Raw genomic sequence first — 26,312 nt, 5'->3', positions numbered from 1 at the left:
TGTGATGGTGTGGGTCTGCTTTGCTGGTGACACTGATTTAATTTGAATTCAAGGCACACATAACTAGCATGGCTACCGCAACATTCTGCAGTGATACGCCAGCCCTTCTTGTTTGGGCTTAGTGGGACTATCATTTGTTTTTCAACAGGACAATGGCCCAAAACATACCTCCAGGCTGTGTAAGGGCTATTTGACCAAGGAGAGTGATGGAGTGCTGCATCAGATGACCTGGTCTCCACAATCACCCGACCTCAACCCAATCAAGATGGTTTGGTATGAGTTGGACCGTAGAGTGAAGGAAAAGCAGTCAACAAGCGCTCAGCTTATGTGGGAACTCCTTCAGGACTGTTGGAAAAGCATTCCAGGTGAACCTGGTTGAGAGAATGCAAAGGGTGGCTGTTTTTTTGTTGTTACTACATGATTCCATATGTGTTATTTTATAGTTTTGATGTCTTCACTATTATTCGACAATGTTGAAATTAGTACAAATAAAGTAAACCCTTGAATGAGTAGGTGTTTCCTAACTTTTAACTGGTACTGTATGTGTGAGCGTGTACAGTTGATGTCGGAAGTTTACATACACTTAGTTTGGAGTCATTAAAACTCTTTTTCAACCACTCCCCAAATTTCTTGTTAACAAACTATAGTTTTGGCAAATTGGTTAGGACATGTACTTTGTGCATGACACAAGTAATTTTTCCAACAATTGTTTAGAGATTATTTCACTTATAATTCACTGTATCACAATTCCAGTGGGTCAGAAGTTTACAGAAGTTGATTGTGCCTTTAAACAGCTTGGAAAATTCCCAAAAATGATGTCGAAGCTTCTGATAGGCTAATTGACATTTGAGTCAAGTGGAGGTGTACCTGTGGATGTATTTCAAGGCCTACCTTCAAACTCAGTGCCTCTTTGCTTGACATCATGGGAAAATCAAAAGAAATCAGCCATGACCTCAGAAAACAAATTTTGGTCTGGTTCATCCTTGGGAGCAATTTCCAAACGCCTGAAGGTACCACCTTCATCTGTACAAACAATAGTATGCAAGTATAATCACCATGGGACCACGCAGCCATCATACCGCTCAGGAAGGAGATGTGCTCTGTCTCCTAGAGATGAACGTACTTTGGTGCGAAAAGTGAAAATCAATCCCAGAACAACAGCAAAGGACCTTGTGAAGATGCTGGAGGAAACGGGTACAAAAGCATCTTTATCCACAATAAAACGAGTCCTATATCGACATAACCTGAAAGGCCGCTTAGTAAGGAAGAAGCCACTGCTTTAAAACCGCCATAAAAAAGCCAGACTATGGTTTGCAACTGCACATGGGGACAAAGATCATACTTTTTGGAGATATGTCCTCTGGTCTGATGAAACAAAAATAGAACTGTCTGGCCATAATGACCATCCTCATGTTTGGAGGAAAAAGGGGGAGGCTTGCAAGCCAAAGAACACCATCCCAACCGTGAAGCATGGGGGTGGCAGCATCATGTTGTGGGGGTGCTTTGCTGCAGGAAAGACTGGTGCACTTTACTAAATAGATGGCATCACGTGGGAGGAAAATTACATGGATATATTGAAGCAGCATCTCAAGACATCAGTCAGGAATTTAAAGCTTGGTCGCAAATGGGTCTTCCAAATGGACAATGACCCCAAGCATACTTCTAAAGTTGTGGCAAAATGGCCTAAGGACAACAAAGTCAAGGTATTGGAGTGGCCATTACAAATCCCTGACCTCATTCCTATAGAAAATATGTGGGCAAAACTGGAAAAGCGTGTGAGAGCAAGGAGTTCTACAAACCTGACTCAGTTCCACCAGCTCTGTCAGGAGGAATGGGCCACAATTCACCAAACTTATTGTGGGAAGCTTGTGGAACTGTACCTGAAACGTTTGACCCAAGTTAAACAATGTAAAGGCAATGCTACCAAATACTAATTGAGTGCATGTAAACTTCTGACCCACTGGGAAGAAATACAAGCTGAAATAAATAATTTTCTCTACTATTATTCTGCCATTTCACATTCTTAAAATAAAGTGGATGATCCTAACTGACCTAAGACGGGGAATTTTTACTATGATTAAATGTCAGGAAAACTGAGTTTAAATGTATTTGACTAAGGTGTATGTAAACTTCCGACTTCAACGGTATATGCCTGTTTGTGAGTATGTAGTGCTCTGATGGGATTGTGTGGACATACTGTATGTCACCATGCATTTGTGCAGGATTGTGCGTTTTGTGCACCATGTGTAGAGCTTTCAATATGATTTGTGTGTGTGTGTGTGTCGCCTCACAGGAAGAAGACGGAGCGCAGTTTAAAGTTCTTCACTGATCTCATGGCCAAAGAGCACATGCCTACCATGGTCAACCCCAAACCCTGTGGCCACCTCTGCTGCTGTGTCATCAAAGGCTGTGAGCAGGTTAGACACCCAGAAAACCCTCACATTTATTAGGCTGTGCCTTTAGGCATTTGCAAATTAGACTTCTGTGCTATGTTATGTAAAGTATAATCTGTCATTGTATTTCAGGAAGAGGCGGTGAGCTTCTATACTAAGCGGGAGGCCAAATTGAAGGAGGAGTACAGAAAGGAGAAAGAGAAGGTCAACACTAAACCTCTTGGCATGGCGTTCGTCACTTTCCAGAATGAGGCAATGACTGCAATGTGAGTCGATCTCGACATAAGTTGATGTTTTTGTGGTGTATGTATTTGTTTGTGCATGCATGCTCTGCTATATCTGACCAGGATGGTCTTTCAAAACGCCTCAGTAGATCAGTGCCATCACCAAATGCCATATGTAATAAAAGATTTTTTAGCCTGCTTAATTTCCCTGCCATTTACCACTTTTCATAGAATCCTAAAGGACTTCAATGCCTGCCAATGCCATGGCTGCACATGTCGCCAAGAGCCCAAGTCATCCCAGTTCAGTGAAAGTCTCCACATCTACAACTGGAGTGTGAGCTATGCTCCTGACCCTCAAAACGTGCGCTGGTAAGAGTCAGTGTCTTGTGCAGGGTGGGCCAGCCATAGAAATATAATTTAGAGAACTACTAATTCTATTTCTATGTGGCTAGCACCAACTATGATGTTGAGGTAGAACAAAGGGGGCAGCAAGAGAGGCTAAAATTGACTCTATCGTCAAATTTTATTGGTTGCATACACATGGTTAGCAGATTTTATTGCGAATGAAGAGAAATGCTTGTGCTTCTAGTTCTGACAAGTGCAGCAATATCTAACATGTAATCTAACAATTCCTCAACAACTACCTAATACACACAAGTCTAAATAAAGGAATTGAATAAGAATTATTACATATAAACATTATTAAAGTGACTAGTGATAGTGGTTCGGGTGGTTGTGGTCCTTGATCTTTTTGGCCTTCCTGCATGAGCGACTACACTCCACACCTTTGCACCCAATTACAAAATGTGGCTATGGATGGAAGGGATGGGGTGATGACGGGTATTTGTCATTAGTGATCCTCAGGCCCCCATGACCTCCAGTCAGCTCTTTTCCTAAACCCCTGACTTTGTAGCTTTGCGGCTTACTGAATGCTTGCCAATAACTTAACCCACTCAGTCTCCGCCCATGCTTAGCTGGCTCCCCATCAAATGAAATCAAACGTTATTTGTCACATGGGCTAAATGCTTACTTACAAGCCCTTTCCCAACATTGCGGAGTAAAAAAGTAAGAACTTTTTGCGAATTAAAAAATAAAATAATAATGGTAACACAATAAAATAACAAGTACAAGGTTATATAAAAGAAGTACTGTTACCGAGTCAATGTTCAGGGGTACGAGGTAGTTGAAGTAATTGAGGTAATATGTACATGTAGGTCGGTGTAAAAGTGACTAGGCAATCAGGATAGATAATAAACAGCGTAACAGTAGCGTATGTGAAAGTGTGTGTGGCATCAATATGCATGTGTGTGTTGGAATGTTAGTGTAGTATGTGTCCATGAGTCCAGTAAGTGTGCATAGACTGTATCCCCATTAGCTGTTTGCGAAGGCAGTAGCTACTCTTCCTGGGGTTCACAGCCAGTGTAAGAGTCAGTGTGAAGAAAAAAGGGGATCTATGAAAATACTCTGGGTAGCCATTTGATTAACTGTTCAGCAGTCTTATGGCTCGGGGATAGAAGCTGTTCAGGAGCCTTTCGGTCCCAGACTTGGTGCTCCGGTACCGCTTGCCCTGCGGTAGCAGAGAGTACAGTCTATGACTTGGGTGACTGGAGTCTGTGACAATTAAGTTGTTCTTCTGACACCGCCTAGTATAGAGGTCCTGGATGACAGGGATGCCTATCGAGATGCTCTCAATGGTGCAGCTGTAGAACGTTTTGAGGATCCGAGGGCCCATGACATATCTTTTCTGCCTCCTGAGAGGGAAGAGGCATTGCCGTGCCCTCTTCACGACTGTGTTGGTGTGTTTGGACCATGATAGGTCCTTAGTGATGTGGACACTGAGGAACCCATAACCCACTCCACTACAGCCCCGTTGACGTGAATGCAGGAGTGCTTGGCCCTCTGTTTCCTGTAGTCCACGATCAGCTACTTTGTCTTGCTGACGTTGGGGGGGGGTCCTAGCACCACACTGCCAGGTCTCCGACCACCTCCCTATAGGCTGTCCCATCGTCGTCAGTGATCAGGCCTACCACCGCCGTGTCATCGGCAAACTTGATGATGGTGTTGGAGTCGTGCATGGTCACGCAGCCGTGGGTGAACAGGGAGTACAGGAGGAGATTAAGCACGCACCCCTGAAAGGCCCCCGTGTTGAGGGTCAGTGTGGTGGATGTGTTGTTGCCTACCCTCACCACATGGGGGCGGCCCGTCAGGAAGTCCAGGATCCCGTTTCAGTGGGTGGTGTTCAGTCGCATGTTCCTTAGCTTTGTGACGAGCTTGGAGGGCACTATGGTGTTGAATGCTGAGCTGTAGTCAATGAACAGCAATTTTCACGTAGGTGTTCCTCTTCTCCACGCGGGAAAGGGCAGTGTGGAGCGCAATAGAGATTGAGTAATCTGTGAATCTGTGTCTGGGTGTCTGGGATGATGTGAGCCATGACCAGCCTTTCAAAGTGTTTCATGGCTACAGATGTGAGGGCTACACAGTCTTTTAGACGAGTTACCTTGGCGTGCTTGGGCACAGGGATTATGGTGGTCTGCTTGAAACATGTTGGTATTACAGACTGGGTTAGGGAGAGGTTGAAAATGTCAGGGAAGACACTTGCCAGCTGGTCAGCGCATGCGTCCTGGTAATCCGTCTGGCCCTGTGGCCTTGTATGTTAACCTGTTTCAGGGTCTTACTCACGTCACTGGACAAAAAGGGTCCTCATCAGGGGATATCTTTATCTATATATTTCCAGGTATCTGACATTTTATTAGATATAAGGAGTAGACATGCTCCACATACACATGTTCTTCAGTTCATATACAGAGCTAGGGTATCCTCCGTAATGGGAAGGTTTCTACAATCATCCAATCCCAACGTTCAAGACACACACCTGATGTTCGTGCACCCGCTTACATATTTGTTGAATATTCTATTGTTTTTATTTTTTTATTTTACATTCATTTTTATTCAAGAGCACATAAAGAACATGTACCATACATACACAACTTATCTTTGCGGTCTTTACTAAAGAGCGTAATTACGTTCCCATCTAAAGGGTACATTTTGGCTGTATAGAGCGACTATTTCAAGTCTGAATAAGTATACAAGTTGGATTAAGCCACACAAAAACAGAAACAAACAAAAATCCCAGAAATGACAGAATAAGACCTGTACAATATGTCAGGAGCTCTGACCAGACACCTTCATACCTGTGCTGTCTATGTTGCAAGATTGATGTAATTCTCTCCATGTCAGCAAGTTCTCCGCATCGACCGAACCACATATCTTTTGAGAGTGAATGTTAATTTTTCCAGCATTTTGTTACACATTTCCTTGCTGCTGCTAAAAGATAATCTATACATTTAAGTGGAGAGGGTTGTAGTATATCCACAGGCACAATACCTCGAAGGAGATGACATGGGTCTGGTTGAATAATAATACCTATGATGTCCTGAATAACATGGAGAATTTCAGACCAGAAATACCTGATTTTTGGACATTGCCTAAATATATGTGAGAAAGTACCTATTTGTCCACACTGCCTCCAACACTTAGCGGATATTCCTTTTTTCATGTTATTAAGTTTTTATCAGGTCTCAAAAAAATAACAATGTAGTACTTTGAATTGAAACTCCCTTGTTCGTTTACATGTAGTGGCTCTCCCAGCTTTCCACTGATATCTGCACCAGTAATTCAACCTGCCACGTGTTCCTAAGATTATCTAAAGATGATATTTGCATGTTGGGTATATTGTGATAAAAATGTGAAACGGTTCCAATGTTTTCCTCTTGATGAAGTAATTCAATCATCTCGTCAATAGGCGTAATTGGGCTCAGTCATTTTTTTGTAACAATCCTTTTTTTTTAACAATGAATTGCCTTACTTGAAGGTACCTATAAAACTTTTTTGGGGATATAATGAATTCCACCTGGATTTCTTGAATTGATTTAAAAATTGAGCCTTTGAATAGTTGAGACTCGACAAAGCTCTCTCTCTCTCGTCCAATTCCCTAAATCCTTGGGACATGGTAGCAGGAAGAAAGGCTGGGTTGTGGAATATTGGCGAGTGTCTAGAAATGTCATTACTCAGTTTTATATTGGCATTGAACCACTCTCCATGTCCTCAATGTAAGAGTAATAATTGGGTTTTGTTTAATCCTGTCAATAGAAATAGGGTCTGCTATAAAGAGATGAAAATGTAAAGGCATATCACAATATTGACTCTCAATTTCAATCCCATGACAAATCCTTTGGTTGTTGAATCCATGATGCTATGTGATTAAGTTGTGCTGCCCAGTAATATGATTTAATGTTAGGAAGGTCAAGCCCACCCAGTTTTTGAACAGCTGTAGTTTTTTATAACTAATACTAGCCTCCTTATTTTCCCTTAAAAATGTGCCTATTGCTGCATTTAGTCAAGGAAAGGTTTTAGCAGGGATTTTAACAGGATGCATTGAAAACGGATAAACCAGTCTTGGTAAGACGTTCATTTTCACTGAAGCAACCTGACCTGTTAGAGATATAGGGAGAGGCATCCAATGGTCTAGATCTTCAGTGATTTGACTAATCACGGGGGTATCTGAATATTTATTTCACTCTAACCTTATGACGAATCCCTCTGATCAGCGGTATTATTTCCTTCCTGAAAGTTTTATAGAACTCACAGGGGAACCCATCGGGACCCGGGCACTGTCTATTTTGCATGCATCTGATGGCTGCTTCGATCTCAGAGTCAGTAATGGGGCGTCTATCATTTCCCTATCTTCACACGATAGTTCTGGCAGCTTCAAATGTGTGTGAGAAAGTCCTCCTGAGAGGAAACATCTTTAGATTTCTTATATAGGGTCTCGTAGTACTCACTAATAAGTAACTTTGCCCTGCACAGTTCTGATAATGAGAATACATTCAGTTGCATCCTTTTTAAGTTGTAGTACAATAAGTTTCCCTGTTTTTTCTCCCTGAGTATAGTATTTATTTTGGGCAAATCGTATAGAACCCTCTGCTTTATAAGTAAGAAGCGTATTAAGCTCCCCTTTCGATGCAGTCAACTGAATTAGTGTCCCCATCCCCTTGTTTCTTATGTCTGTCTTCTAATTTCTCTCTACATCTTCTCTTGTTTTTGTATACATACTTTTTTTGCAGAGATGAAAAGGCTATGATTTGAACCCTAAGATATGCCTTAGCACTCTCCTATAAAGGGTTGGGCTGACGCCTTCTGTTGAGTTAAATTCCAAAAGCATTAAGTTCAGCTTGAATAACCTTTTTGAAAATGAGTTTCTCCAAGAAGAGAAGTTTATCCTCCACCTCTATGTATCAGGTTGTCTGTATTTTAACTTTAGTTTTAGGGACACCGGACTATGATCTGAGATGGTGATGTTATTAAAAAATACAGTGTTCTACCTGATGAGCTAAGGTTTGAGTGATAAGAAAGTATATCCTAGTGTAAGTGCCATGAAGATTTAAAAAGAAAGTACAATCTTTTGTTGTTTGGTTGAACTTTCTCTAAATATCAATAAGCCCTTGTTCTTCACAGTGAAATTGAACTGCTCTAGACATTGTTTAATATGGGACCACCTGGTTGTGACTTTTACAAATTTGGAGATAATATGCAATTAAAGCCACCTCCAACTATACAATGTGTATTTGAATGCTTAGCAATCTTTAAGAAACATCTATTAATAAATTGTGGGGAATCATAAGTTGATGTGTACAAATTTTCAAAAGTAACATTTATGCCAAATAATAGGCACTGAACAATAACAAACTTACCCTCTGAACCCAGTTACCTGATTTCACTGTAAAAGACAGCCTCTTATTAAACTTCTTATTAAGGATCAGTTGGAGGGCATGCAATTCAAATAAATAATCATAAATATTATGGATTTTGAACATTTAGGTAAATAGAAGTGTCTTATATCGGCTGAAAGCTTAAATTCTTGTTAATCTAACGGCACTGTCCGATTTACAGTAGCTATTACAACAAACATTTTTCCACCGGCACAGTTTTCATACATTCAAGTATAACGATTAAATATTCACTTACTTTTTGAAAATCTTCCTCTGATTTATCCTCCAAAGGGTCCCAGCTATAACATGTAGTGTCGTTTTGTTAGATAAAATCCTTCTTTATATCCCAAAAAGTCTGTTTAGTTGGTGCCATCGATTTGAGTAATCCACTAGTTCAACTTGCAGAGAAAGGAATCCGAAAATCTACCCCTAAACTTTGTTTCAACAAGTCAAAATACATTACTATTTACTCCTCAGATAACCTAAAATGTAATCAAACTATAATATTTATTTTGGAAAGAAGTATGTTCAATAGGAAACCGATTTTAGTAGGTGCTAATGTCTTTATGCTGCGCGAACATGAATTTCCAAGACTGTGTCCCTCTACTAAAAGTGTTATTTCTTATTTGTTTTTGAAGTTAAAGCCTGAAACCTTGAACATAGACTGCTGACACCATGTGGGAGCCATAGGAATTGCATCCAGGGAGCTAATTTACAATATGACCTTTCTCTTGCATTTCTAAGAGGATGGTCTCTCAAAAAAATAAAATCAGGTTGCTTTTTCTTTTGGATTTTCTCCTACCATCTTGTTATATTCTCCTACATTATTTAACATTTCTTCAGACTTAAGTGTTTTCTTTCCAATGGTACCAATTATATGCATATCCTGGCTTCAGGGCCTGAGCTACAGGCAGTTTACTTTGGGCAAGTCATTCAGGCAGGAAGTGGAGAAAAAGGGGCCTAGCCCTAATACAAACACCTATTATTTTTGTGGAAGAGTGAGAGGAGAAAAAAGTCTGACCTACCCATTCCTGTTGAAGCTTTTTGTGCTCCTCATCTGATAAGTGTCTCCTGGAGGAGGGCAATGTCACAATCCATTTGTTTTAGCTGTGTCAATATTTTTTTCTGTTTAATCACATGGTTTAAGCCCTTTGCGTTATAAATCAAAATGTTAAGTGACTTTCAAATGTTCAAATGTTAAGTGACTTCATTGTCAGTATAAAGTGTCTACAGACCTTATAAATATAAAACACTACAGACCTTGATTTGAATTGACCTTTTCCTTGTACCCATATTTGCAGAAAGAAATGCTGCCTTGTTTTTAATTTCAATACAAAACACACAAACAACAAGAACGTCCACACAAAAACCAGTGTCTCCACTAGAACAAAGGGAGCCTGAACAATTAAAAGTAGAACACATAAGACTGCTACATTCCTGGGTTGCAGATCTTGGTGGTGTTCTTTAAACAAGGGGGGTTCTTCACGAGACCCAGTACCGGGGCAATTGTAGAAACTAAGTGATATTTCGGCCTATAGTATATCTGACCTAATATTTATCACTTGACAATTTCACTTCAGCGACCTACCATGTAAGAGTAGCCTGGATGCAAAAATAAATAAATAATCGCCAAAAAAGGGGAGGGGCCCATAAACAAACCCTCATTTATTTATTTTTTACCTTTACTTAACTAGGCAAGTCAGTTAAGAACAAATTCTTATTTACAATGACAGCTTACAGAAATTGCCTGCACTCCATTATAAACTATAAAATATAGCCCCGTAGCCTAATAAATGTTTTCCCAACTCAAATAATATTAGTCAATAAGAAAACGCAAAAATAAATCATTAAGAAAATAAATAATAAATACATTAGCCTGCCCACATATGCTTGTATGACTGTCTCTCCTTCCAAAGCAGGCTTTCCTAAACAGTAAGGGTTACAGGCTGGAAAAAAACATCAAATGCATCCAAAAGCATTGTATAAATAAATAAAGGATCAGCACTTTTTGTTAATAGTTTGACTAACCTATACTTGGGTAGCCTATATGTAATTGCCATAAACAACGTAAAATATTGATAATCTTTACTCTTTAGCCTATTAAAAGAGAAAGTGGGAATGAGAAAATCAGGCTATTCTGTTTATTCCAGATTGAATAATTACCTCCATCCCAGCAAACTGTAGGTCAAAGATTGATGAAGTAGTCCAGCAGTATGATCCCAGTTATGAGCATAAATCCAGGTAGTTTCATGTCCTTAAGAAGAAGGGGTTGCTTCAGTAGTCAATGTGGACAGGACAGTGTTTCGCGGTAGATTTAGGCTACTTCTTCGGCCTTGAGTCCTTCTCTCTCACTCCTTCTGGGCCCAACCATTTGCCACGTAGTCTGCAAATTTTTCCGGACCCTGTCCTCGGCTCTGGTGTGATTCCAATGGAGTGCAGGAAGGACTCGGCAGGCACAGAATCAAAGATGTGGGTGATGCGCTGCGTCGCAGGGAACATCAGAGAGTACGTGATGTTTTTGGCTGCCAATTCTCTCTTGATTCTGTCGTAATCTTTTCTCTTCTGCAATAGTCATTGAAGATAGATATGCGTTTGTCTTTGTAGAATAGGTCTCCCTTGGTTCTCGACAGCTGCATTATATCCTGTTTTGTTTCGAAGTTGACAAGGCGCACGGTGATAGCGCTGGGCCTCTGTGTCTCCTTCTCTCTGGGCCTGCTCTGGGCTGCAGGTGTAGTTCTGTGGGTCCTCTCTATGACCAAAGGTGTAGCAGTATCGATGTCCAAAACCTCCCTTAGCATCTTGTAGACATTTTCTACCCCCTTTCTGCATTGGTTTTGACCCCAAAAATTCTAATATTATTACGACGAAAAAGTCTTCCAACAAGTCTCCTTTTCTAATTTCTAACTGGCCCATCAGGTAGCTAATAGCCTGGTAATGTATTACCCGTTTATCATTTTTCTCTAGAGTAGCCTTCATGCCATTGATAGAGATTTGCATTTTGCATAGGGAGGTGGCTGTTTCTCGTCTAAATAACTTCAATTCTGCCATGAGAGATGAATCTCCGACCATCTCTGTTTCGGCTGTGATGGCGAACTCTAACACCTCGTGGAGTTGGGCTCGGTGAGCGACTTAATCTGCTACGTTCACCGTGTTTAGCTTCTCTTTGATGCCGTTTTCACTTGAATATTTATCCTTACTCGTTGTCAGTCCGATTTAGGTGAAATATGTACTTTTAACTCGTGAAGTTTAATTTAGGCCAAAATTGTTAGAGCTTGATCAGCAAACAGCCTTTCCCCAGAATTCCATGCAAGATCCTCTTGTAGAATATTCTGACTCCGGAAAGGGTATGTGTCACCATGCTCACATACTGTGTCTAAGCCTTTATACTAAGGCATGAAGGAATCCACATATTGTCTGAAATGTATCATATCTGTTAGGCTTGGGCGGTATACCGTTAACACCGTTTATTGGGCTATTTGGAAATAGCCACAGGATTGTTTTTCAAAACAATTTCTTAAAGTTTTTTTATAAATGTTAATATTTGTTGCCACTTTTTAAGTAAATACCTGCAGTCAACTTGTGAAATAAGTTAGGTCAAATGAAGAATGCAATCTTTATCTCCTATCACATCATTTTGCATGATGAAGTTTACCGGTAGTTCCGGTTGTTTACAACTATGACAGACCTGAGCCTTGTGGGTCACTCACTGTTGTGCAGCACTTGCCAGGTGATATATACTTAACAAAAATATTAACTTAATATGCAACGGTTTTACTGAGTTACAATTCATATAAGGAAATCAGTTAATTGAAATAAATGAGGCACCTAATCTTATTACTATTATTTTTTTACCCCTTTTTTCCCTCTCCAATTTGTGGTAACCAATTGGTAGTTATAGTCTTGTCTCATCGCTGCAACTCCCGTATGGACTCAGGAGAGGTGAATGTCGAGAGCCAAACCAAGCCGCACTGCTTCTTGACACAATGCTTAACCCGGATTCCAGCTGCACCAATGTGTGGAAGGAAACACTGTACATCTGGCGACCGTGTCAGTGTGCACTGCCCCCGGCCCGCCACAGGAGTCGCTAGTCCACGAGGGGACAAGGACATCCCTGCCGGCCAAACCCTCCCCTAACCTGAGCGACGCTGGGCCAATTATTTAGGCAAAAGAAAAAGGCTCACTAACAAGGATGTAAACACATCTGTGCACAACATTTGTGAGAAGTAAGCTTTTTGTGCATATGGAACATTTCTGGGATCTTTTATTTCAGCTCATGAAAAATGGGACCAAGATTTTACATGTTTGCATTAATATTTTTGTTCAGTATGGAATTGAAATGTTGGAAGTTAAATATCATATAACTATTAACTGTCTAAAATGTGCTAAATGTTCTGCAGTTGTGCATTTGGTTTGCTAATTTAGTAGCTATCTAGCTAAGTGGTTAGCTTCTTTCAAAATCAAGTTAAGCTTGGTAAGAGGATCCCCTATCCTCATGATGTCTGATATTTGTTTTGCGCATGCAGCAAACTGTCAGTAGCATGTTTTAGTTAGTTGTGTAACTTTATGAGCTGAGAAGTCTGTCCTACAATAACTTTAGATCAGAGACGATACAATTTCCGCAAAGCGATCATTAGCATTTAGTTAGCATTCTCTATGGGATGTTACATGTACTTGTTAGCATTGCTAACCGTCAGATTACAATAGCACCCATTGTGTTCAGTGCCAGTATTACAGAATAACCCATTATGGGACAAGGTCGGTATGAAGGTATGACAATCTGGATATCGCCTAAGCCTAATATCTGTAGTCATTACCAGATCATTTGCTTGTCATTCATATTTTTTTAAAACTATTTAAATACATTTCCTTACATAATATGTAATATTCATCCTAGTATGTCTGATTGAACCTGGGCTAAATCCTCCTCATGACATGTCCAGCGCCCAAATTATAAATCAGTGTGGTTCTTCACAAGAAGGTGACATATCTGAGCATTCATTTGCACCATATTCAGTAGTAGACTATACAAGACACAGAAAGGCAAACATTGTCATATTTCATCCTAGTTGCTATTTCCAAAGCGCATATCTGTTATTTCTGTAAAAAAAAAAAAAAAGCTGCATAGCAAATCCATTGCTCCAATCACAACACATATTGCATTTTCTGGAAAGATGCAAACGTAGGCCAATCTTTGCTAAATGTTTGTTTATTTATTTAACATCAAATAAAATGCCCTCAATACTCCTGCCTGCCCTGTTTTGATATGGACAATGGGTGCAGATTGAGTCACCAGCTGTGGTCCCTCAAAGTCCAGACACAACACGGTGGTAGTATTGGTTTGTAATACACTCCAAACTGTCAATGCATAAATCATTAATCAAAATTGTCAATGTTGCAAGAACATATTGTCCATTCACATAACCATACCACAAGGTAGCTACTCTACCTGCTTCATTCTTGACGGGAAGATTAACTGGAATAAGCTAACTAGCCAGGTTGCTAGCTTATATTGACCAGTAATACAAAATCTGCCTAAACATTTTAAAATGTTAGCTGTCAGCTTGAGGCTTGATGGGGATAAATAAAAAAAATGAAGAGAAGGCAATTTCGTAATTTGTTAGCTGACTAGGCTACCAGTTAGCGTAATCTCACTCACTTTTGTACATCGCCTTGGTCTGTACAATTGACCTTATTTTAGCGCCCCAAAAACGTAATACTTCCAGATCAACTGTATTGTCAATACCATTGTAAAGCACAATTTCTCCCCTTTCCAACAGAATCAATTGCATGACCCCCACGCTGCCCATTTCTGCATGATTCAAGAAGGCAATGAGCTCCGTCGGGTCTTTTTAAAAATGGCGGGTGGGGAAGCGAAACTAATGCGTTTTAGCGAGAAGGAGAGATGTTGTGTGGGAAAATGGCTTTTTTTCACTCGATCTGTCCAACTAATCACCTTATCGCCTCTAAAATGTAAATAAAACACTATAAAGAGTTTATATAATATGTCATTACATACCTATTTGAGAATGATGATCGCTTGTAGTGATGACGCATAAAATGACTAGGTACCCCCGTCACTGTCCATTTCTTGTTTTAAAATGATGAGAGTAGTGCTACACCTGGTGGAGAGAGATTGTAAGACAGAAATGGTTGCTTTATGCGTGCTGTACGTTACGGCATGACACGTCACAATCTAATGGAGGGTCCGTTTTTTTCAACTTTTCTCCAATACTATAGAGCCATTACCATGTCGATCAACGCTTGAATAAAAACGTAGTTCACACCCCAGATTTTGAAGTTAACACAGTCGCTACAGTCCCATTAGTTTTCTTTGTAGCCTCGTTTGAATGTTGCGGTTGCGCACATTTGTACAGAATGGGGTGAGTTTACGTTTCCCACCTAGCTAGCTACTGCTGCTGGCCAAATTTAGCTGACGTTCCTGATTCTAGTTACTAAGATAACAAAACATCCTAAATTAGATACTCACTTTAGCTTTAAATTCTTTGGGGTATTTTTGGAACAGCTTCTCACTTCTTTATTTATCCAGTTGTCAGTTTGACCACACCGTTAACACACTTATTTGTGGCACCCAAATTCCAAAATGACAGTTGGAACTTGTTGCTAGGCTACCAGTTAGTGATTTTAGCCTGCAGTTTATGAGCACCTTTATCAAGAGGCAATATCTAAATTATAGCTGGTTTCTGAAAGAATGATATGGTTTAATATTTGTCGAATTATTGAGCAAGTCCTCAAATATGCATCAGAAATGTTCCTTATTTAGCATAGTAAGATCCTGATATGGACCTCAGTCAAGAGCATATGCATTGTATGTACTGAGAAAATATGCTTTGCAGGCCTACTGTCAATATTTGTCATAATATAGAGAAAATAAGATATCCACAGGTCATCATATAGAGAAAATAAGATATTCACAGGTCTATCTCAGGATATCTAATGAGTCAATATCCTGCCATACCATTTATGATATCCGGAGGGAATCTAAACATTATTTGTGCGTGAAAGAAATATGAATTTCATATTCGTCAAATTATTGAGCATGTGCTTAAACCTCATGCATCAGAAATCATGCTGTAGCAAATCAAATCAATCACCTCAGCCAAGAGAAGCATATCTGGAATCAATAGATCTTCATATTTTGAATGTGCTGAGAAAACAGATATGCAATGTATACAGTCAGTATTTGTCAAAGGAGGACCGGCTCCTTGTAATGGCTGTAATGGAACTGTATCAAACATATGGAAGCATATGCTTGACTCCATTCCAATAAATTAATTCCAGTCATTACAATGAGCCTGACCTCCTATAGCTCCTCCCACCAGCCTCCACTGGTGAGGATGTCGTTGTAGATTCACTTATTAATGAAGGCGATGACTGGTAAATTCTTCAATGCCATCGGATGAATCCTGGGACACATTCCGCTGTGTGCTAGTGAAACAGTCTTGTAACTTAGCATCCGCTTCATCAGACCACTTCTGTATTAAGTGCTTCACTGGAACTTCCTGATTTAAAGTCTTGCTTGTAAGCAGGAATCAGGAGGATAGAGATTGCCAAATGGAGGGTGAGGGAGAGCTTTGTATGTGTCTCTGTGTGTGGAGTAAAGGTGATCTAGAGTTTTTTTTGCCTCTAGTTGCACCGGTGACATGCTGGTAAAAATGAGGTAAGACTAATTTAAGTTTTCCTGCATTAAAATAACCGGCCACTAGGAGTGCCGCCTCTGGATGAGCATTTTCTTGTTTGCTTATGGCCCTATACAGCTCGTTGAGTGTGGGTTTAGTGCCAGCCAGCATCAGTTTGTGGTGGTAAATAGACAGATTTTAAATATATAGAGCATAAAAGTGGTTCCCAAGCTTTTCATAGTCCCGTACCCCTTCAAACATTCAACCTCCAGCTGCATACCCCTTCTAGCACCAAGGTCGGCACACTCAAAAAACTGTTTGGGCCATGATTGTAAGCCTGCCACGCACACACACTATACAATACATTTATTAAACATAATAATAAGTGAGTTTTTGTCACAACCCGGCTGTGGGAAGTGACAAAGTGCTTTTATAGTACCAGGCTATAAATAGTCATCAATAATTTTGCTCTTTATTTAACCATCCTTACATATAAACCTTATTTGTTCATCAAATTGTAAATAACTCACCACAGGTTAATAAGAAGGGTGTGCTTGAAAGGATACACATAACTATGCAATGTTGTATTGGAGAGAGTCTGTCTTAAATCATTTTCCACACACAGTCTGTGCCTGTATTTAGTTTTCATGCCAGTGAGGGCCGAGAATCCACTCTCACATAGGTACGTGTTTGCAAAGGCCATCTGTATCTTAACAGCACGATTCGCCAAGGCAGGATACTCTGAGCGCAGCCCAATCCATAAATCTGGCAGTGCCTTCTGATTAAATTCAATTTTCACAGAACCGCTTGTTGCAATTTCGATGAGGCTCTTGTTCAGATATCGGTAAGTGGACTGGAGGCAGGGCTTGAAATGGATAACGAATCCAGTTGATTGTGTCATCCGTTTCGGGAAAATACCTGCGTAATAGGGCATCCAACTCACTCAGGTGCTTCGCTATATCACATTTGACATTGTCCGTAAGCTTGAGTTAATTTGAACACAAAAAATCATACAATGATGGAAAGACCTGTGTGTTGTCCTTGTTAATGCAGACAGAGAAGAGCTCCAACTTCTTAAGCATAGCCTCAGTTTTGTCCCGCGCATTGAATATAGTTGCAGAGTCCCTGTAATCCTACATTCAGATCATTCAGGAAAGAAAAAACATCACCTAGATAGGCCAGTCATGTGAGAATCTCGTCATCATGCAAGCTGTCAGACAAGTGAAAATTATGGTCAGTAAAATAAACTTTAAGCTCGTCTCTCAATTTAAAAAATAGTGTCAATACTTTGCCCCTTGATAACCAGCGCACATCTGTATTTTGTTAAAGCGTTACATGGTCGCTGCCCATATCATTGCATAGTGCAGAAAATACACGAGTTCAGGGGCCTTGCTTTAGCAAAGTTAACCATTTTTCACTGTAGTGTCCAAAACGTCTTTCAAGCTGTCAGTCATTCCCTTAGCAGCAAGAGTACCTCGGTGGATGCTGCCGTGTAGGTGGATTCTGCAGTGTACCCAAGTGGCGTCGGGAGCAACTGCTTGCACGCGCTTTACTACTTCACTATGTCTCCCTGTCATGGCTTTTGCGCCATCAGTACAGATAATAACATGAGCATCAGCTACGTTTGGCTATATACGGACCGTTTGTGCAATTCCCGCAAGAGAGTAAGGGTTAATGTGATTTGAATGTTAATTATTTGACTAGGCTACCTGTATTTGACATTGTTCTTATTTCGCCCTACACTCGATGATTTATTTTTTGGCAGTGAAACGAGGCTACTCAGGCGAGGGGGAAAAACACCTCACCCAAATGTATTTCCCAGTTGGAAAATATAAATGGACTGTTTGAAAATGTGAAGGAAGAAAAAGTAAAATAAATGCCTAATTTAAAAAATGTATATTTTTCATTGTTTAAATCTCTTTTATTTGACATTCCCCAGTTTGGGAATACCTGGTCTACAGCTTGAGGTATTCTCATTCAGTGTGTGTGTGTGTGTGTGTGTGTGTGTGTGTGTGTGTGTGTGTGTGTGTGTGTGTGTGTATATGTGTGTGTGTGTGTGTGTATGTGTGTATGTATGTGTGTGTATATATGTGTGTGTGTGTATGTATATATATAGAAAAAAATATCCACGACTCGGAGAAACATAGGATATTAGATTTCTTCAGATCATGTTGATATGATAGTCTCGAACGTAGCTTGTCCAGTTTTTTTCTCCAGTGATTGCACATTCACCAATAGAACAGAGGGTAGAGGTGGTTTATCCACTCGTCGTCAGGTATCCCACATGCCAGTCAGCGTTAGACTCTGCCTCTTCCTTTGTCAAATGTCTGGGGTTTGGGCCTGTCCTTCGCCACCGACTCATTGAAGTAGAAATCCTCCTCCAAATCGAGGATCATTGTTCTGATATCCAGAAGCTCTTTCGGTCATAGGAAACGATGGCGGTAACATCATCTACCAAAAAGTTAAGATCAGCAAAACATTCTTATAATAATAGCACAATTGGTCATGGCCCATAAAACAGAATAATAGTATGTGCGTGTGCACACGGGTGTGAATTTTGGTCGATAAATTTGATATCCGTAGATTTGATATCAACAAATCTTATGATTGTATTGACATCTTTTTAAGTGATGAACACCAAAACTAGTGTTCTATTTTTCTTTTCTATTTATATTACCTTACCAGAAGGTATTGTATTAAGTCTGATATGAAGGTAACACTTTAATGTTCATATTGGGATGACTTGTTTAAATGTTGGATGATTTACAAATGATCTCTGTGTATATCCACTTCTCTCTGACAGGGAGCACTTATGGTTGGGGGGGGTTTCCTGGTGGATTCGCTGCTTCATCATCAACTGCATCCTTTTCCTCCTGCTCTTCTTTCTCACCACCCCCGCCATCATTATCTCCACGATGGACAAGTTTAACGTCACCAAGCCTGTGGAGTATCTCAATGTAAGGACATCTTCGATATCCCCCCAATGTATTTCACTACATATCAAAGGTTTTGTCGTGGCCTGGCTGGTCTAGTATCCTCTGCTACACAGGTCCTCAGTATCGGCATGGGTTCGAATCCAGCCTTCTGTCCTTTTACAACCTTTCTCTATCTTTCCCCACTGTTGTTCTCTCCCACTATATGTTCAATCTGAAAATACCTTTAAAATATGTATTTTTTTTTTAAAGGCTTTGTCAACTGAAACTTAAATTGATTATACGTTGACATAATGAAAGAAAATTATGCACTGTGAATTTGCTAGTACGCCCTTGTACAGGGCAATTTATTCCAGCCCTAGAAAGCCATATCACTGCTAGTTTTCTTTTCTACTTGTTCGTTAATTGAATGTCATTGATTGACCAGAGTTAATCTGGGTTGTGTTTATTTGGGCAATGGTTCTTAAACCCCCAGCCGTTCCATGTATTTGATATATTCCAGAGCTTGCAAACCTGATTCAACTTGTCGATAATCATCAAGCCTTTGACTATGTCATTTAGGTGAGAGCTAGTTCAGGATTACACAAAGATTTTGAAAAGTCTGGGGATCCCCGAGGAGAGGTTTGAATAAACACTATTAGGGTAGACCACAAAATAACATTTTAAATGTTTTGCAGCGGAAAATGGAAAATTACCATTGTTATTGGTGAATTCTTGGTAGTCCCTTTCCATTTAATTTCATTCCTTTTAATGAACACAACCCTGCTTTCCCAGGTCTGATCCAGTCCTTGAATAGAGGGTAAAAATCAAAACCAGCAAAGCTTCTGACGTAATTTAATAGTCATACCCTGCCCTGCCTTAGTACTTTGGTCAGTGAGAATTCAGTCATTGTTCTTAGCATGGCGTTATAGATTGCAGTTGGACAGAATCGAATGCTTTTTGGTACAGAGCTGAATCTGAGGGCCTTTGCGGAGCTAGGCTTTGTTGACACTTAAGGAAATGTCTGTCTTCTGTTCCCCTGTAATTTTTCTCCAGAACCCCATCATCACCCAGTTCTTCCCTACTTTGCTCCTGTGGGCTTTCTCTGCCCTGCTGCCCACCATTGTCTACTACTCTGCTTTCTTCGAGAAACACTGGACGAGGTACTGTTCACTTTCCTATCCTAACTACACTACCGGTCAAAAGATTTAGAACACCTACTCATTCAAGGGTTTTTGTTTATTTTTTACTATTTTCTACATTGTAGAATAATAGTGAAGACATCAAAACGATGAAATACACATGTGGAATCATGTAGTAACCAAAAAAGTGTTTTATATTTGAGATTCTTCAAATAGCCACCCATTGTCTTGACGACAGCTTTGCACATTCTTGGCAGTCTCTCAAACAGCTTCATGAGGTAGTCACCTGGAATGCATTTCAATTAACAGGTGTTCCTTCTTAAAAGTTAACTTGTGGAATTTCTTTCATTCTTAATGCGTTTAAGCCAATCAATTGTGTTGTGACAAGGTAAGGGGGAAATACAGAATATAGTCCTATTTGGTAAAATACCAAGTCCATATAATGGCAAGAACAGCTCAAATGAGCAAAGAGAAACGACAGTCCATCATTACTTTAAGACATGGTCAGTCAATCCAGAAAATGTCAAGAACTTTTCAAGTTTCTTAAAGTACAGTTGTAAAAGCCATCAAGTGCTATGATGAAACTGGCTGTGATGACTGCCACATGAAAGGAAGACCCAGAGTTACCTCTGCTGCATAGGCTAAGTTCATTAGAGTTAACTGCACCTCAGATTGCAGCCCAAATAAATGCTTCACAGAGTTCAAGTAACAGACATCTCAACATCAACTTTTCAGAGGAGACTGTGTGAAGCAGGCCTTCATGCTCAAATTGCTGCAAAGAAACCACTACTAAAGGACACCAATGAGAAGAAGAGACTTGCTTCGGCCAAGAAACACGAGCAATGGACATTAGACTGGTGGAAATGTGTTCTTTGGTCTGGAGTCCAAATTGGAGATTTTTGGTTTCCAACTGCGGTGTCTTTGTGAGATGCGGTGTGGGTGAACCAATGTATTTCCCACTGTAAAGCATGGAGGAGGAGGTGTTATGGTGACACTGTCTGTGATTTATTTAGAATTCAAGGCACACTTAACCAGCATGGCTACCACAGCATTCTGCAGTGATACGCCATCCCATCTGGTTTGCGCTTAGTGGGACTATCATTTGTTTTTCAACAGAACAAAGACCCAACACGCCTCCAGGCTGTGTAAGGGATATTTTACCAACACGGAGAGTGGTGGAGTGCTGTATCAGATGACCTGGCCTCCACAATCCCTCAACCTCAACCAAATTGAGATGGTTTGGGATGAGTCTGACCTCAGACTAAAGAAAAAGCAGCCAACAAGTGCTCAGCATATGTGGGCACTTCTTCAAGACTGTTGGAAATGCATTCCAGGTGAAGCTGGTTGAGAGAATGCAAAGCTGTCAAGGCAAAGGGTGGCTATTTGAAGAATTTCACATACACTGCTCAAAAAAATAAAGGGAACACTTAAACAACACAATGTAACTCCAAGTCAATCACACTTCTGTGAAATAAAACTGTCCACTTAGGAAGCAACACTGATTGACAATAAATGTCACATGCTGTTGTGCAAATGGAATAGACAACAGGTGGAAATTATAGGCAATTAGCAAGACACCCCCAATAAAGGAGTGGTTCTGCAGGTGGTGACCACAGACCACTTCTCAGTTCCTATGCTTCCTGGCTGATGTTTTGGTCACTTTTGAATGCTGGCGGTGCTTTCACTCTAGTGGTAGCATGAGACTGAGTCTACAACCCACACAAGTGGCTCAGGTAGTGCAGCTCATCCAGGATGGAATATCAATGCGAGCTGTGGCAAGAAGGTTTGCTGTGTCTGTCAGCATAGTGTCCAGAGCATGTAGGCGCTACCAGGAGACCGGCCAGTACATCAGGAGACGTGGAGGAGGCCGTAGGAGGGAAACAACCCAGCAGCAGCATCGCTACCTCCGCCTTTGTGCAAGGAGGAGCACTGCCAGAGCCCTGCAAATGACCTCCAGTAGGCCATATCATTTAGCTTGCTCTGTCTGGACTCCAGAGTAAGTAATCAGTCAATCAAACGTATTTATAAAGCCCTTTTTACATCAGCCGATGTCACAAAGTGCTATACAGAAACCCAGCCTAAAACCCCAAACAATGCAGATGTAGCCTTGCACAAGCTTATGCGAGCCGTAGCGGCTCATAGGGTAGGAGCCGAACTCCTGTTTCTGTAGCGCGAGTCTGGACAGGACGCTAGTCTAGCACAGGGCCTTACCTCCAATCTACAGCATCTTAATGCTGAGTGCCAAGCAGAGATGCATCAGGTCCATTTTTTACCCTCTTTGGTTGAACTCTGTGTCAACTGTGTTGACTCCAGAGTAGTGACATGATATATCTACTTCTAATTCTGATATTGGCTACTAAAATGAATGACCTTCCGATCCATGCAGGTGTAAAGAGCAGTTTATGCGTCACCATTTATGGCTGTAACGACAGGCTACACTTGTGGTGCGATTGTGGATGCATGTTTACGTGTGCATGCATGTGTGTGCGTGGGGGGTTGCACCACTCCTTTTTGGGGGTCGCGGGTCAAAAAGTTTGAAAACCACTGGGATGATAGTGGCAACAAACAGTTGGGTTGGATACAGTAATGGTAGGCTTCAGTATTTCTTACAACATTCTATTTTGACTGGAATTGTGTGTTGGTAATTGATAATAGTGCAGCATTTATTCCAGTTCAAAATAGTTGATCAAAATACTTGTGCTGCTTTCCCCTCATCTTGTAATGATTGCTCAAAACGTCTGACCGCAGAGAAGCTATTTTTGTTTCTTTTTGATCATTTTATTTTAAACAGTTACTTAACTGTTACCCAGAAATGATTTGGTATTGAGATAAAAACAACTACATTGGACCTTTAAGAGTACATGTGGCCATTAAAGTTATGTTCTGAGAGATCTTTAATTCCAACAGCTCTTTGTGCAGATGTGATGTTGACAATGGGGAATCACCAACATTTATGGGAGGGGTTTCTTACAGTTGACCTATGTTATTTCCTCTTGATTTGGGGTTTTCTAAAGATCACACACACTTAAATTAGTATAATTGTAGAGATGAGGACAGCTACTCTGATTACCGATGGCTTTCTGGCGTTCGCGGCTGCTGGGGCATCACCCAAGTGGGTGCTACAAATTAGTAGTGAAGAGGAGTAGCTACCTACAGAGTCCACAAGGAGAGGCTGAGGACGTCGGCGACAGCGAGGTGTGCTGATGGCTGCGGACCTGTCTCTGACTCTTGATAAAACCACTGAGCTCCCTGGCTGTGACTGTGATCAAGATGCTCCCTCCACCGCTCAGACCATTCGACCTGCCTTCTTGCCTCAACTCCCTGACATTTTGATTTGAAATTGGTTGTATCCACTTATTAATTTAAATGTGTTTCTTGTATATGTTACTGTAATTCAGCTTTTAACTGCCATAGTATACGTGAAACTAAATGAAATAGACCATTATCATCATGTAAGTGATTTAATGCTCCATCAGTGACATTGGCCTTTTTCTCTTTTTTTTAAATGGGCAGGTCGGGGGAGAACCGGACCACCATGCACAAGTGCTACACCTTCCTCATCTTCATGGTCCTCTTGCTGCCTTCACTGGGTCTTAGCAGGTACCTGTTAAACTGTGTTTTAAATTCGCAAAACATTTCATGCAGGTCGTTGGTTATTTCAACTAAGGTAATATGCCCTGTACTTTAACTAATATCCCTTAAAGACATGCTCTAGAACTTGGGCATCTACTAATTCTTTTTTAAACCTACCACTTTGGATGTGTCAATGTGTAGTTTATGCATAATCGATGAGCAGAATTACTGTCTTCTCTCAATTAGCCACGAAATCCCTAGTATGAAAGCGACTGTTTTTCTGGAAACTCTGCTGTGCCATTTTCCCAGAATTTTACATATCTGTACTTATGTGATGTATTACGCTATTTTCGGGGATCCATTTATGGCTCATGAGCGCTACTTTCAGAGCTACTGGCTAAAAAGTTTGGACAATGTCATTAATAACCCCAAAAACCTAACCTAACCTTTTGACATCATAGAAGACTTTTTGAAATATAACTACATGAAATTGTAAATGTAGGGGCATATCTTATGCCTGGCACCTGGAAAGAGATTGAGGTTTAGCTGTAGAAATCAGCAGGTGAAGTACAGTAGTTTCCCTTGGCCCTAGGTAGGAAGTTACAGTGCCTGGCTGTGCAAGTCCACCTTGGCCCAAAATGCCCTGTAGAGATCGATTTTGCTCTGTTTTTGCCAAATTAGTTTATCAAATAAATGGCACATGAATAATCAACCAATATCTGCCTACGGATATCAACCAAATTATGACCTGCCCAGGAAAGCTCATTTGATTTCATTTTTTGTTGTTGTTGCTTTTAATACAGTTTGGATGTCTTCTTCCGCTGGCTGTTTGATAAGAAATTCCTTGCTGATGCCACTGTCAGATTTGAGTAAGTATTTCTATTTTTATAGAAGAGATCCATTGATGTTACAGCTGGTATTTGCCTGGTATTATGGGGAAAATATGTAGTACGTCCTGGTACTGTACTATTCAACACAATCACAATTACCAATTACCTTACCTCAACACTAATTACCTGGTACATAACAGCGTTTCTCTCAATGAAACCAAAGCATACTTACTGTGTGATTTGTCAGGCCATTACTCGTAAATACCAGTGAAATGTATTTACAGTACTATGGTAAATGCTATCTAATCACACTGGTGGTGCCTCCCGCTGTATAAGGTGTGTCTTCCTCCCTGACAACGGAGCCTTCTTTGTCAACTATGTCATCGCCTCAGCGTTTATCGGTAACGCCATGGACCTGCTGCGGATTCCAGGCTTGCTCATGTATATGATCCGACTGTCCCTGGCCCGTTCCTCTGCAGAGAGGCGCAACGTAAAGAGGGTAAGAGTCCTTAAGGAATATATTGCCGCTGCCTTGCTCAAGTTCAATTGACTTTTCAATGCTGAATGTTTTCGTGTCTACAGCATCAAGCGTTTGAATTCCAGTTTGGAGCAGCCTACGCCTGGATGATGTCCGTCTTCACTGTAGTTATGACATACAGCATCACCTGTCCAATCATCGTCCCCTTTGGTGAGTCAGCCCGCCTCTCCCTAGAGAGGAAAGGGGTAAGAGGGAGAGAGTGGGGAGAGATTGAGTAGGGGAAGAGATTGAGTAGGGGAAGAGAGACTGGGGTTAGAGAGGACTACTCTCCCCTCTCTTGGGCCACCTATTGGCAGTTCTTTGTATGCGTCAGAATGAATCACCAAGGAAATTAGGGAAAATTAAACACTGCGTTATGCCTAGAACAGGCTGACCCACTCCTGGTGTGTACATACAGTATTAATACATCACTACTGTGCATCTCTATGTTAAAGCACTGTATAGGTACAAGCCGGGTGCTTGAAACCAGAAGCGAGAGCCCGTTTAATAATATTAAACCATCTAGTGTTCAGCAAATAACAACACAATGTCATATACAGGTCGCCTAGTAAAATAATTAACATCCAATCACATTAACCGTTACTCTCGTAGGAATTAGCCAAACATAGCTGCTGCTCATTCTGTTTGCTCGAAAATGGATAAATGGTTAAAAAAAAGTAAGTCCATACATAGACATACCAGCTCACCACGTACCAACTCTCCGCAACTATATTCAATGTGCGGGACATACCAGCAGTACTACACCTGCACCTGTCGACAACACAAGTTGTTCTGCTTCATGAGCACATCCAAAGCTAGCATCAGTAATTCTACATTTGTTGTTTGCTCAGCTAGCATGGACACTGACAGTTGTGATTCTGATGCAGCTGAAGAGCTACTGCCCCCTTACCTGGGAAAGCACCAAACAACAGAATTTAATGCGTTTGAGCCAATCGCTTGTGTTGTGACAAGGTAGGGGTGGTATACAGAAGACTTTACCCTATTTGGTAAAAGACCAAGTCCATATAATGGCAAGAACAGCTCAAATAAGCAAAGAGAAGCGACAGTCCATCATTAGTTTAAGACATGAAGGTCAGTCAATGTGGAACATTTTCAAGAACTTTCAAAGTTTCTTCAAGTGCAGTCGCAATAACCGTCAAGCGCTATGATGAAACTTGCTCTCATGAGGACCGTCACAGGAAAGGAAGACCCAGAGTTACAGCTCTGCTGCAGAGTATAAATTCATTAGTTACTAGCCTCAGATTGCTGCCCAAAGAAATGCTTCACAGAGTTCAAGTAACAGACACATCTCAACA

At 40.8% G+C, this 26,312-nt stretch overlaps 1 protein-coding gene across 4 annotated transcripts in view; it reads left to right on the top strand.

Moving 5' to 3' along the window:
- LOC112266500 (CSC1-like protein 2) overlaps positions 1 to 26,312 on the top strand; it is a 97,736-nt gene that overhangs the window by 64,077 nt on the left and 7,347 nt on the right. For all 4 annotated transcript variants that reach the window (XM_024444017.2, XM_024444037.2, XM_024444026.2 and 1 more), the window contains 9 exons: positions 2,294 to 2,417; positions 2,526 to 2,659; positions 2,849 to 2,986; positions 18,826 to 18,979; positions 19,991 to 20,097; positions 23,590 to 23,676; positions 24,453 to 24,518; positions 24,816 to 24,978; positions 25,062 to 25,167. In XM_024444017.2, the coding sequence (XP_024299785.1) occupies positions 2,294 to 2,417; positions 2,526 to 2,659; positions 2,849 to 2,986; positions 18,826 to 18,979; positions 19,991 to 20,097; positions 23,590 to 23,676; positions 24,453 to 24,518; positions 24,816 to 24,978; positions 25,062 to 25,167 (1,079 nt within the window). The remainder of the gene's footprint in view (positions 1 to 2,293; positions 2,418 to 2,525; positions 2,660 to 2,848; positions 2,987 to 18,825; positions 18,980 to 19,990; positions 20,098 to 23,589; positions 23,677 to 24,452; positions 24,519 to 24,815; positions 24,979 to 25,061; positions 25,168 to 26,312) is intronic.

Source organism: Oncorhynchus tshawytscha, linkage group LG02 (genome assembly GCF_018296145.1).
Source record: "Oncorhynchus tshawytscha isolate Ot180627B linkage group LG02, Otsh_v2.0, whole genome shotgun sequence".
Taxonomy (NCBI): domain Eukaryota; kingdom Metazoa; phylum Chordata; class Actinopteri; order Salmoniformes; family Salmonidae; genus Oncorhynchus; species Oncorhynchus tshawytscha.
This window is presented reverse-complemented; position numbering and strand designations above follow the sequence as displayed.